The sequence below is a fragment of the Ylistrum balloti genome, unplaced genomic scaffold (assembly GCF_031769215.1).
Source record: "Ylistrum balloti isolate Yb309-2 unplaced genomic scaffold, AGI_CSIRO_Ybal_v1 Utg369850, whole genome shotgun sequence".
In the NCBI taxonomy this organism is placed as follows: domain Eukaryota; kingdom Metazoa; phylum Mollusca; class Bivalvia; order Pectinida; family Pectinidae; genus Ylistrum; species Ylistrum balloti.
Window position 1 is genome coordinate 3,822,150 of NW_026782003.1, and position 14,503 is coordinate 3,836,652.

At 37.9% G+C, this 14,503-nt stretch overlaps 1 protein-coding gene across 1 annotated transcript in view; it reads left to right on the forward strand.

Annotated features, from left to right (window-relative positions):
- LOC132545533 (jouberin-like) overlaps positions 1 to 12,167 on the forward strand; it is a 41,122-nt gene extending 28,955 nt beyond the window's left edge. The window contains exons 37-38 of the mRNA XM_060209218.1: positions 3,309 to 3,443; positions 12,023 to 12,167. Coding sequence (XP_060065201.1) covers positions 3,309 to 3,443; positions 12,023 to 12,167 — 280 coding nt within the window. The remainder of the gene's footprint in view (positions 1 to 3,308; positions 3,444 to 12,022) is intronic.
- The last annotated feature ends 2,336 nt before the right edge of the window (positions 12,168 to 14,503 follow it).

The following is a 14,503-nucleotide window of genomic DNA, read 5'->3' on the forward strand; positions in this document are numbered from 1 at the left end:
TGTGGATGGCATTTGATGGACCTCCCATATGTTGTTCAGTGAGGTAACCGCCAGTTACTACCTAACCTCAGAATGACCATGGTTACTCATGAGATGATAAACATACAAACAAGAATTCCTGATGTAGGTTGAATTTGATCTTATTTAGATTAGGACAAGTCTAATTGCAAATTCTGGATAACTTTACCAAGAATTCACCTCATATATATCTTAACACTTTAATTTATAACTGTTATATATCAATAGGTGAGTTATGTTGTCCTTATACAACTCCTGTACATATCACTGGGTCCCTGTGGTACAGACACCCACCTGTACATATCACTGGGTCCCTGTGGTACAGACACCCACCTGTACATATCACTGGGTCCCTGTGGTACAGACACCCACCTGTACCACCTGTACATATCACTGGGTCCCTGTGGTACAGACACCCACCTGTACATATCACTGGGTCCCTGTGGTACAGACACCCACCTGTACATATCACTGGGTCCCTGTGGTACAGACACCCACCTGTACATATCACTGGGTCCCTGTGGTACAGCTGACACCCACCTGTACATATCACTGGGTCACCTGTACATATCACTGGGTCCCTGTGGTACAGACACCCACCTGTACATATCACTGGGTCCCTGTGGTACAGACACCCACCTGTTCATATCACTGGGTCCCTGTGGTACAGACACCCCACCTGTACATATCACTGGGTCCCTGTACATATCACTGGGTGCCTGTGGTACAGACACCCACTTGTACACATCACTGGGTCCCTGTGGTACAGACACCCACCTGTACATATCACTGGGTCCCTGTGGTACAGACACCCACCTGTACATATCACTGGGTCCCTGTGGTACAGACACCCACCTGTTCATATCACTGGGTCCCTGTGGTACAGACACCCACCTGCACATATCACTGGGTCCCTGTGGTACAGACACCCACCTGTACATATCACTGGGTCCCTGTGGTACAGACACCCACCTGTACATATCACTGGGTCCCTGTGGTACGGACACCCACCTGTACATATCACTGGGTCCCTGTGGTACAGACACCCCACCTGTTCATATCACTGGGTCTCTGTGGTACAGACACCCACCTGTAGATATCACTGGGTCCCTGTGGTACAGACACCCACCTGTACATATCACTGGGTCCCTGTGGTACGGACACCCACCTTTACATATCACTGGGTCCCTGTGGTACAGACACCCCACCTGTTCATATTACTGGGTCTCTGTGGTACAGACACCCCACCTGTAGATATCACTGGGTCCCTGTGGTACAGACACCCACCTGTACATATCACTGGGTACCTGTTGTACAGACACCCACCTGTACATATCACTGGGTCCCTGTGGTAGAGACACCCACCTGAACATATCACTGGGTCCCTGTTGTACAGACACCCATCTGTACATATTACTGGGTCCCTATGGTACAGACACCCACCTGTACATATCACTGGGTCCCTGTTGTACAGACACCCACCTGTACATATCACTGGGTCCCTGTTGTACAGCCACCCACCTGTACATATCACTGGGTCTCTGTGGAACAGACACCCACCTGTACATATCACTGGGTCCCTGTGGTACAGACACCCACCTGTACATATCACTGGGTCCCTGTGCTTCAGACACCCACCTGTACATATCACTGGGTCACAATGGTACAGACACCCACCTGTACATATCACTGGGTCCCTGTGGCAGACAAACCCACCTGTAAATATCACTGGGTCCCTATGGTACAGACACCCACCTGTGCATGTCACTGGGTCCCTGTGGTACAGACATCCCAGTTATGACTTTTTTTCATTACCAGTGGCATGACTGTTATCTCAGTGTTTATTAAATATGGACACTACATAATTGTTCACTGACAGTGATAAAAGATACTTCTGCTGACATTTTTACAATGCTTTCCAGTATGTTGTCACATAGTGTCATTTTGATTGTCTTTGTGGTTGAAAGCTGATATTTTATGTGTCTTTAATTATTTAAGTCGTTACTTTATTGTTAATAATTGAAATTTTCAGCTTTAGTGAAAATTTAATTGTGTTAATGCCACTGTTTTGATCTCTTAGGAATTATTGCATTGTAACTAGGTAGGATTTTGTGTTCATCAATTATCAATAAATGTGAATTGTTCTCAGCAGTAATACTAATAGAGAAGGTTTCTTTGTAGCTGTTTTTATTCCCAAATTAGGATCAGTTGATGCTGTTGACTTATATTGTTGTCTGTGACATGGTTTTGATTACACTTCTTTGTGACCACACCCCTCTCGTTGATCATGCTGTTTGGAGTTTCAATACAATATAGTAATTTTTAATAATTAAGATTTTTATAGCTCACCTGGTCCATGGGGCCAAATAAGGGAAATAGTGTAAATTCGTTAAAATCCTACTCCTCCTGTAAGAATGAATGGATATTGCCCAAATTTGGTCTGAAGTGTTAGTAGGTGAAGGGGAACCATTTCTCTATAAACGGGGTGGGGTGGGAGGGGTGAGGACCCAATTAGGGAAATGTAATTTCATTAAAATTGATTTACCTTTACCCACTTTCAAGATCCCAGTGTTAAAATCTTCAAATGTATTACCTTGACCCACTTAAGGTCTAAGGGGTCAAATATGTACAATTCTTTAAGCAACATCTTCCCAATAACCAAAAATCCATGGTACTGATGTTGGTTGTGTAGTATGACAGGATGACAGGATGAAAGGCGAACAGATTTATTCAAATGAATTAACTTGACCCACTTTCAAGGTCACAAGGATCGGTTGTGTTAAGAACATAAGATTTGTTCTTTTCAACAAGCAAAAGGTCCTGAGTCATGGTAATGGCATAAATTTGCTTAACATCTTCAGAATAGGAGAGCAATTCAGGCCTATTGGGCCTCTTGTTCCAATGATGTTAGAATTGTCATCAAGTACTACGAAACATTGGACACTTGTTAATGGACATAAACTAATCAGTCATTGGTGTCACAGCCTGACAGTGTTTATTGTTAGTGTTAATTCTGAAGTAAGTGCTGAACTTATTCAGAGCTTTTTTTACCGTCCCTTTATGAATTCTGTATGTTTTGAAAACAGTCCTGATTATAACATAGTGTTACATTTTGTGTGAAATTAATCATACTTATTGTTTAATGAGTTTGACGATAATTATTATAATTATACAAAGCCTTCCAGTAAAAAATGTCACAGTGTTATGCAGGTTTGGGAGTCAGTGACAGGAAGTCAACAGAACGCTGGATAGATCAAAAGATAAGATAATAAATACTTAATTATTAACAGGTTCCTTGGCAGATTAGATAAAACTTTACGGGGAAACACTGGTGCTATTAACTTTACCGAACATGACTTCAGTGATGGTGGCACCAGGCATTCATGTGACCAGGTCCTGCATCACTACACATGTCGCGACACAAGGTACTTACTTAGGTACCTGTGGAAAGACTGTCACTTCTCCAAGAGTTGTTCTTATTTCCCTTGGGAGGGACAGTATGAATTTCTGAAGAATTTGCTGCCTTTTATGTCACAACTTCATGGTGTTCTTCATTAATTTCTAATAGGTATATCTATGTGGGATCTAAATTATAACATTCATGGCCTGGAAAAATTAGTCAACCATATTTCTGAGACCAAGCTTTTTAAAAATGGAAAATAAATTCATGAGAAATATTAATGAGATTTCAAAATGAAAGTAGAATTTAAATAAGATTTTTTTTCATGAATTCAAGATTTTACCTCTGGGAATTTTTTTTATATTCAAACAATGTTGAAAATTACAATGTTTAAGTTTTCAGTGGTATGTACTGCAAATCTTGGCATCAGCTCATTGTTATTGAGTTGTGTTATGTACTGGGTATGTGGGTACTGACATATTGTCATGCTTAGAAATGTACTGGGTATTTGGTTATCAAAATATCATTAGACTAAGTTGTGGTATGTACTGGGTTTGTGGGTACCAACACATTGTCAGACTAAGTTGTATTATGTACTACTGGGTTTGTAGATATCAACACATTGTTAGACTAAGTTGTGTTATGTACTGGGTATGTCCTGGGTATAAACACATTGTCAGACTAAGTTGTGTTATGTACTGGGTTTGTGGGTACCAACACATTGTCAGACTAAGTTGTGTTATGTATTACTGGGTTTGTGGGTACCAACACATTGTCAGACTAAGTTGTATTATGTGCTACTGGGTTTGTGGGAATCAAAACATTGTCAGACTAAGTTGTGGTATGTACTGGGTTTGTGGGAATCAACACATTGTCAGACTAAGTTGTGTTATGTACTGGGTTTGTGGGTACCAACACATTGTCAGACTAAGATGTGTTATGTATTACTGGGTTTGTGGGTACCAACACATTGTCAGACTAAGTTGTATTATGTACTACTGGGTTTGTGGGAATCAAAACATTGTCAGACTAAGTTGTGGTATGTACTGGGTTTGTGGGAATCAACACATTGTCAGACTAAATTGTGTTATGTACTGGGTTTGTGGGTACCAACACATTGTCAGACTAAGTTGTGTTATGTATTACTGGGTTTGTGGGTACCAACACATTGTCAGACTAAGTTGTGTTATGTACTGGGTTTGTGGGTACCAACACATTGTCAGACTAAGTTGTGTTATGTACTGGGTTTGTGGGAATCAGCACATTGTCAGACTAAGTTGTGTTATGTACTGGGTTTGTGGGTACCAACACATTGTCAGACTAAGTTGTGTTATGTACTACTGGGTTTGTGGGTACCAACACATTGTCAGACTAAGTTGTGTTATGTATTACTGGGTTTGTGGGTACCAGCACATTGTCAGACTAAGTTGTGTTATGTACTGGGTTTGTGGGAATCAAAACATTGTCAGACTAAGTTGTGTTATGTACTGGGTTTGTGGGTACCAACACATTGTCAGACTAAGTTGTGTTATGTATTACTGGGTTTGTGGGAATTAACACATTGTCAGACTAAGTTGTGGTATGTACTGGGTTTGTGGGTACCAACACATTGTCAGACTAAGTTGTGGTATGTACTGGGTTTGTGGGTACCAACACATTGTCAGACTAAGTTGTATTATGTACTACTGGGTTTGTGGGAATCAACATATTGTCAGACTAAGTTGTGTTATGTACTGGGTTGGTGGGAATTAACACATTGTCTTTATATGGCTATAGGGTATTACTATGTAACCTGGCTCTTGTCGTATTTAGCCCACTATCATCAGATGGTGGGCTATTCGAATTGTCCTACATCGGTGATACGTCGCCCGTCAGTAAGGATTTCCTGTTATTGCTATTTCTTGAGAGGAACTGGATGGAACTCTCTCAGTTTGCCTTTGCAGGTCCTTCTTTGTTTATTTTTGTGCTGACTTTATTTTAGGTCTGATTATAACCACAAAATGGCATTCAGCTGACCAGCTTAGATTTTGAAAAAGAATGTTTTTATCGCTATTTCTTGAGAAATACTGAATAGATCTTCCTCAAGTCTTGTTTGTAGGTACCCCATGGTCACTGGTTGTATTCGTCTTGATCACTGATCAGAAAAACAAAATGGCTGATAGGCAACCATCTTGAATTTTGACTATCAAAGTTTGCTGTCACTATTTCTTGAAAAGCACAGTATTGAACTTTCTCAAAGTTCGTATGTAGGTATGTTTGCTGTTTCTTTAAAGAAATTGATGAATTGAAACAAGGGAAAAGATCCAACTTTTAAAGCCCAAGTAAAACCAAACAATGGTGTACACCAAGGTAACCTCTGGGATCTCTTGTTTTACTGCTTTTGTAGGTGTGTCTGCAAAAGTATCTAGAATAATAACCTTTCTTCTTTTTATTTTTTCAGATGATACTTGCTATATAACAGTATTTTGATAAAATCAAATTCATGTACTTGAAAACGTTTTTACATATACTGTTATCTACCTACGCTGTATTATAAGACACATGAAGTAGAAGTTTTGGTGCAAATGAGTGAAAGACTGTTTAACTGAAGAAATTACACAAAAAACGTTATCTGTTAGAATCAGTCGTAATCATGTTATCTTTGTGGTACATGTACAATTTTTCTTTTGTTCAGTGAGGCGTGATCACAGATCATCCCAGAAAATCCACATAAATGTTGTTGTCACCAGGTGTAAAATGGAAACTCAGTGGGTTCATAATTACTTTATCGTATAATGCATATGGTTTATGTAAAAACATTTCCTGTAGAAAACTGTGCTATTTAATTTAAAATCTAGTACCCCTATCAATTATACAAGGTGGTGTGTTTTACTCCTTTCTAAAGGACCTCACCAATGTTTCAAAATTGTTATTGTTTCAATCAATTTTTTTTTTTTACCTTGTACCTGGTTGAAAATGCTAATTAGATGCGAATTCCTTATTACAGTCTTATGCTTGGATGATCCAAACTGTTACAACATTTTATCATTAGGAATGACGTAGCAGTATTTTTTGTCTTTGTTAAAAAAAAAATATATTGATTAACACTTCTGTGATGTGTAAATATTCATGTTGGTTATCATTTATATAAATATGAATTGGGTGATTTGTGATTCTGTCTGAGGTAGAGATGAACAATTGATAGCCACATCAATCATTTTGTATACAAATATAAATTATACAACATCTCTTTCAAAACAATAATTTTTACTTTTAATCATGATTCCTTGTAAAACGAATGATTTTGAATTCTGTCAAACAAATGATTTTGAATTCCGTCAGAGGTTGTTGATGTCACATGTAACAGTTTATATGGAACTAATTAGTCAGATTCTGTTGTAGACTGGAGTAAGTTAGTACAATGCACTTTGTCACATCAATGATAGCCACTCAACGGTGAAAAATTCATAAAATTTTTACCATAATGTGCTCTTTACTCTCAGGCGACTGACAGGTGAAGTACACTTGTTAAAAAATCTTCATTATTGTAAATATAGGTTTTATCTACTTTTTTTAATGACTGCTGATAGTTGAAGATGGGTTGTTCGTGATATTACATGGGAAAGCAATGATTAAGAGTTTGATACCTCTCTTTTCCTTTCTGTCTCTCTGTCTTTTTCTTTCGCTCCTGGAGTCATAAAGAGATTTTAGTAGGAAAAAAAAAATGCATTTGAAAATGTTTTTGTAACCTATATTAACACAATTTCAAGAAACTTAGAAACATATCTGAAAGAGCAATATCCATGTTGTATTGTGGAGTAACAAAGAGAAAGGTGGTGTATCATTTTTGTCTTTATCTTTATACATGTTTATACTAAGTCATAACAGGAGTTATGATCTCAGTACTGTATTCGACTGTAGCTAGAGTGGTGACTGACTGACTGAAGGCTGGCAACTGTTGCTATGGGGACGAGACACAGATAGGACTCCTGGTCATACTCAGGGTAATTTCAATACATAACGCGTATCTTTCAATAGTAGTAACATGTCCATGACAATATCATTATTCGGTTTTATGCTTACCTGGATTAAAGGGCCTGAGGAGATTATCTGTGGTACAGAATTTGTCTATATATCAGCTTTTTCTTCAAAATTCTAATATTCTGGAATTTCTTGTTTAAATTTGTGTGAATTTGAGCAGAGGTATGGTTTGGCCAAAGAAAACTGAGCAAGACATTTTTCTTGGAAAAGGGGGGTAAAAGATATCAATCTTATCAACTTCTACTTGTTCAGGGTAGGGAAGGGATTTTGTTTTTGAGTTATGCCCCTTTTGTGATTAGTGTTGTTCATTTTTCCAACTAAAATGTTTGTTGTCGTTGCTTAATGCAGTTGTACACATGTAATTCAATGATTTTCTAAAGATTCATGTCAATTCATCACATCCTTATATACTTTTCTGTGTGTAGGATTAGGATTTATGAAGTTTGTGCCAATCTTAAAATTCTGTCTTTGATCAGCGATTTTTTTTCTCTGAGCTATACAAGTTAAGTATCCTTTATATCTATGGATTCCTTTGTGTCATAGGCCACAGTTCAGGATTAAATCTGGCTCATTGTGTGTTTGTTTCTTGGTCGTAACATGGAAGTAGGTGAGGACCCCTTCCTTAAGCTATTTTGAAATTTGAGATAAAGATGTGCTATTACTTGAATAAGCCGGGGGTCTGGCCTAGATTGTGAATACTTGGGATAAGAGTATTTTAAGTCTTAGGCTTGACTTTAGGACATTGAATCAGTTTTTGTATAAATGTCATACAACACTGAATTTTTCTGTTTAGGATAAATAGGCAAGACTCTGAAGAGTCCTTATTTGGGCATGTAAGTGGTCATACATTAACTTAATTGGCTAAGAAGTGAGGAATCTTTAGGTCCATGTAACAACATCATAGTTGTTCATAGTACTAAGAGGCGCTGTCCAGCATGTTCAACTATCCATATGAGTGATGGAGGCCCTATGGGTCTTTTGTAATTGAAGATACTAGTGATCAAAAGGTATTGATTGGTTGCTATGACAACTGATGATCTGAACGGCCATTTCATTGGTAAAAGTTCCCTGGAGAGAAACACATAGGAGTATCATTACATCTCAATCCCTTGGTAAAAGATTTGCTTGATCCATTCTCAATAATTGTATACTGGCTACAAGATCAGGGTTTTTGTTCCAGGTCACTTAAACAGTCTGAAAAAATTGTGGTCCTTTCATAGTCAGAAAAGATAAAGTTCATCAGGTGATATGCGGCCATATGTACGTGGTCAGCATCACTGATCAATGGGTAGCTCATGCATATCGATTCAAAGAAAACAAAAACAAAAGCCTTGACCTTCATTCAACATTATGTTTTCAACAGAGTACATATGTCTCGGCACTAGAGATCTTAGATCGTAAGTCCACGACTTTAATACTGATGTCCCATCGCTAGATATCTTGGGCCATAAGTCCAGGGCCCGTATTCATTATAGCATTCTCATGCTCAAGCATGAATTTTGTGATGAAGCCTTATGTCTTGTTTAAGTTAAAAATTTATAAATAAGACTGATTTTGCCAAAGATTTGAAACAAATTTTGAAAGGACTTCAAGTAAAAGCTATATTCACAGTTTATATTTGACATTTGTATTATTTTTTATGATTTAGGTGAATTATAAAAAAGTTAGCTTGAGCACAAAATCTGTGCTCGAGCATGAGAATGGTTTCGTGAATACGGGTCCAGGACTATAATACTGATGTCCCAGCTAGGAGGGATTTAAGTTAATAGCTAGGTAGGAGGGAATTCAGTTGATAGCTAGCTAACTAGCAAGGAGGGATTTAAGTTATTAGCTAGCTAGCTAGCTAGGAGGGATTTAATTTAATAGCTAGCTAGCTAGGTGGGAATTTAGTTGATAGCTAGCTAACTAGCAAGGAGGGATTTAAGTTAATAGCTAGCTAGGTAGGAGGGATTTTATTTGATGGCAACTAAGATTAATTACTTCCATAATTTTAAGTTTGGAAGAGAAAGATCTTCTTACAAATTTCTTTGAACGACATTTAAATAAAAGATACCAAAGTAGTATATTTTGAAAAGTTTTGAAAGCAAGACTATCACATCTTTGTCTTATCACAATTTTAAAATCATGAGAAGTACATGTGCCACTTTTTATGGATAAAAGAGGACAACAAGGATGTTTAATCTTCAGATCTACTCTTGTCTAACTTGATAGATTTCAATTTAGTATTCATTATCACTGAAATGAGTAAACAGTTTAGAGGTCCCAGGGCTTCATGCAAGAACTTTGTTTGAACTTAAAAGTAACTACTTCAAAATGTTTAATATTTCTAACAGAATGTTACATTGATCATGACAGACAAACGTCTTAGATGTTGCAACAAGGAAAACTGTGTCCCCCTACCCAAACTTGAAAAAATCAGGTACATCCCAGAGGGTATTATTCTCTTCTTGGGCATTCACATTCTCCAGGAACACTACCACAGAGTTACCATGGTTACTCTCAAATACACCCTACCCCCCAGGTCAGAAACAACAGAGACATGCCACAGCCCAGAAATTGCAAAACCCATATATGTATGGTTTTGTCAGCGATTACATTACCTTTAGCCTGATCATGTGATTATCATGGCCACTCGACCACTTGTTTGATATTGCCTGCAGTCTTGACCAGTGTTTAGCCTGAAGTGCTTTTGATTTCCTGGAATGGTACAATATGAAAAGGTCATATGGTGCGATGAGAACTGTAACAGGAGGATTAGTTTTTGTCTGGATTCATCGCAATCATGTAAAAAGCATATCATTTCATTATGATGTGTTGTGATGGGACATGTCACATTGGTGTCTGTACTTCCTGTCAGGAGAAATCTACTGTACCATGTGTTATACTGTCTGGTTTTTGAAGCATACAGAGATGATAAAGAATTCCTCAGTCACTCTGCTAGTAGCCATTCCACATATGGCTCCAGCATATGTATGTTGATTGTGAGCGTGTCGTGTGAGAGATTGTCGCGACAACAAAAGTGATTTTTTGATGCTATTGGAAAACAGATAGACACCGTATGAAATCATAGGCAACACTGGACTTACTACAAAATTTATCTCTATTTTTTTAAACTTATACACACAAAAAATTTTGTTTCTAGTTTTTTTTTGCTAAACTTCAACTGATTAGAATAAACTGAGCAGCTGAAAAGAAAGTAGTTAATGTATATAATGTGTGTGTGGTTTTTTGTCTGTCATGTTGATTTAGTCTGATCCCAGTACACCCTCTAACTTGGCTGTAGTCAGTCAGTGTAGACACACCTGATTCCAGTACACCCTCTAACTTGGCTGTAGTCAGTCAGTGTAGACACACCTGATTCCAGTACACCCTCCCTAACTTGGCTGTAGTCAGTGTAGACACACCTGATTCCAGTACACCCTCCCTAACTTGGCTGTAGTCAGTCAGTGTAGACACACCTGATTCCAGTACACCCTCCCTAACTTGGCTGTAGTCAGTCAGTGTAGACACACCTGGTTCCAGTACACCCTCCCCAACTTGGCTGTAGTCAGTCAGTGTAAACACACCTGATTCCAGTACACCCTCCCTAACTTGGCTGTAGTCAGTCAGTATTCCAGACACACCTGTGATTCCAGTACACCCTCCCTAACTTGGCTGTAGTCAGTATAGACACACCTGATTCCAGTACACCCTCCCTAACTTGGCTGTAGTCAGTCAGTATAGACACACCTGATTCCAGTACACCCTCCCTAACTTGGCTGTAGTCAGTATAGACACACCTGATTCCAGTACACCCTCCCTAACTTGGCTGTAGTCAGTCAGTATAGACAAACCTGATTCCAGTACACCCTCCCTAACTTGGCTGTAGTCAGTCAGTGTAGACACACCTGATTCCAGTACACCCTCCCTAACTTGGCTGTAGTCAGTCAGTATAGACACACCTGATTCCAGTACACCCTCCCTATCTTGGCTGTAGTCAGTGTAAACACACCTGATTCCAGTACACCCTCCCTAACTTGGCTGTAGTCAGTCAGTGTAGACACACCTGATTCCAGTACACCCTCCCTAACTTGGCTGTAGTCAGTATAGACACACCTGATTCCAGTACACCCTCCCTAACTTGGCTGTAGTCAGTATCGATACACATGATTCCAGCCCCAAGACAGGGGGAAGTCTGTGTCTTTAGCGACACATATTGTGGTTGGGAGTACTCATGATAGGGACGCCTTTCTGTTGATGACAATCTGATGTCCAAAATAGCTCACATACAAAACAGTTTACATGCTGTGAGATTATGTAGCAAACCTATAGAAAAACACACAAATATAAACAGAACTCAGGCAAAATACTTATGTTTTTTTCACATGGATGATGACTTTAATCTTTATAGACAGAAAATTTTTAGTCCAAAAATATAATGAGTATATTACAGCTGCTGTTTACACTCCTGATTTAACTGATGACACCAACAATTAAACTTATGGTTATAAACATACCAAACTTAAAACACTGATGCTGCAAGTCTTACAGCCAGACAGACTAACAATCTTTTTACTTCTAAATGTATTGTTTCTTCCTTTGTAGGAAAAATGGTAAAAAGAAGAGGGGTTCCAAAGACAATGTCATGAGTGATACAGCATCAGTGGACAGTAAAGCTAGTAAAGGCAGCAGAGGCAGTCGGAATGGCACCAAGAAACCACCTGTCATTCCAAATGAGTCAACAGCATGAGCTGTCACATTGATGATCCTCAATCTCAAAGTGCTGTGATATTTTTTAAGACATTATGACTACGTGGATATGTATGAGCAGTGATTCAGTAGAGGCCAAAATTTGTTATTTTATCAGTTGTTATTTCTGATAAATAATTGTTGTTGTTGAAGTAATTGATTGTAATTCTAGTAGAAAAAAAACTGTAACTTTGAAACCTTCTTGCATAATCATGATTGTCAGTACTAAAGGTTCAGAGTGGTAGTGTGTTTGGCAGAGATAAAATCATAAAGGACGCGTTTTAGTTGGTGTGCTGCTAGACTAAATTTTTTGTTTATGACTGGTTTTTTCATTGAAAGTTTTTTCGCATTCCTGATTAAAGTACCAGTAAGTCACTTAGTCTATATCAGCAGTATATTAATATGGTGCCTACTTTTTGATTGTAGAATGGTGCTTGTCAGAACAGACCGACAGAACTTAGTATATTTATGTTCATGTAGCATCAAAAGGTTTATGAATTCATCGCTTGATCATCCAGCCATTGTGTTTGATAAAAAGTATATATAACATTATCTATACATCCGTCCGTCAGTTTGTGACCATTCTGTAGGGGTGCCAGCTGCTTTATTCCTGCAGCTTATTCTATTTTATATAATTTTCTACATTTCAATGGTAAAAATATCATATTTCAGAGATGAATATTTTATATGTAACTTCCCTCCAAGACCCAATGTTGTACATGTATATACTCACCTCTACCATTAAAATGGGAAACATTTTTGAAGTTCATTATCATAGTTGGAGCTACTCATCCATATACAGGTGTTATACCTACAACTACCAGGATAATAATACATGTGCCTTGTTTTATAAGAGATCATTTCAATTTTTGCTATGATCATTTATTAAATCCAGGTCATTAAGTATTTTTCATTCAGAATCTCATGACTGACTGATTCCCTGTAGTCAGTGATTGTAAACACTATCATTATATTGATGTAGGGATGTTGACTTGAGGTAGCAAGGATAACTCAATATAAATAAATCTAGTGTAATCTTTTATAATTTTTTTTCTCATACTTCATCATCTGTAGTTTTATTAATCTGCTAAAACTGAGCTTTTAATTAGATGGAAATGCTATTAGCTTGCTATATGGTCCTTCTCCTGAGTATAATTAAGGAAGACTTGTGTAGATTTCAACAAAATCTTACATGGAATATCACTGCTGTCAGTTTGCTTCCTAATCAGGGATTATTGGTTGAAAGTAGTAAAAAATGAAATAACAGTCACCTCTTTTGAAATATAGCTCAATATTTTTCGCTTTTTGAGCAGTTTTCAAAAAAGTAAAATACCAGAAAAAATTAAAGCCATTTTTTTTTAAATGTCCATGTTTTTCTTGCTAAGCAATTTTTGGCTCCTTAAATCAAATAAAGATTTTATGTTCCTAACGTAAATCTGCCCCTACAGGGTACTGACAAACTTAAGCTGGTTTTCCTACCCCTACAGGGTACTGACAAACTTAAGCTGGTTTTCCTGTCCCTACAGGGTACTGACAAACTTAAGCTGGTTTTCCTACCCCTGCAGAGTACTGACAAACTAAAGCCATGTTTTTCCTACCCCTGCAGAGTACTGACAAACTAAAGCCATGTTTTTCCTACCCCTACAGGGTACTGAAAAACTTAAGCCTTGTTTTCCTGCCCCTACAGGGTACTGAAAAACTTAAGCCTTGTTTTCCTACCCCTACAGAGTACTGACAAACTTAAGCCTTGTTTTCCTGCCCCTACAGGGCACTGACAAACTTAAGGCATGTTTTCCTACCCCTATAAAGTACTGACAAACATGAGCTGTTTTATTGCCCCTATAGTGTACTGACAAAGTTATAAACCTCATTTTCCTGCCCCTGTAGATTACTAACAAACTTAAAACCTTGTTTTCCTGCCCCTGTAGAGTGTTAACCAAAAATGTCACTGACACAGTTGTGTGTTCATAGTAAGAACAGTATTTAGATATAAAAGACATGAAGAGTTTTTTGTAGGAGCTATTAAAACAATCCTGTCTCCCAAATATTCCTTTTGTCAGACTTAATGACCTCTAAGCTTACATATTTCATGGAAGTCTTATTGCCTACTGAGCTGCAGACAGATCAAATACACATTGCCCTCGCTACAGTGTCGCCATGTAATTATCATGTTGAATGAAAATAACGTGTACAGGACTACTGACGCCATGTTTGTATGATATTAACGTTTCGCTACTATTATATTAACGTTTTGCTACACTGTTATTTCATGGCTGAATAGTTCATCCCTTGTTTTCAACACCCTAAAATTGAAGCTTTCTCCAAAAACTCCATAAA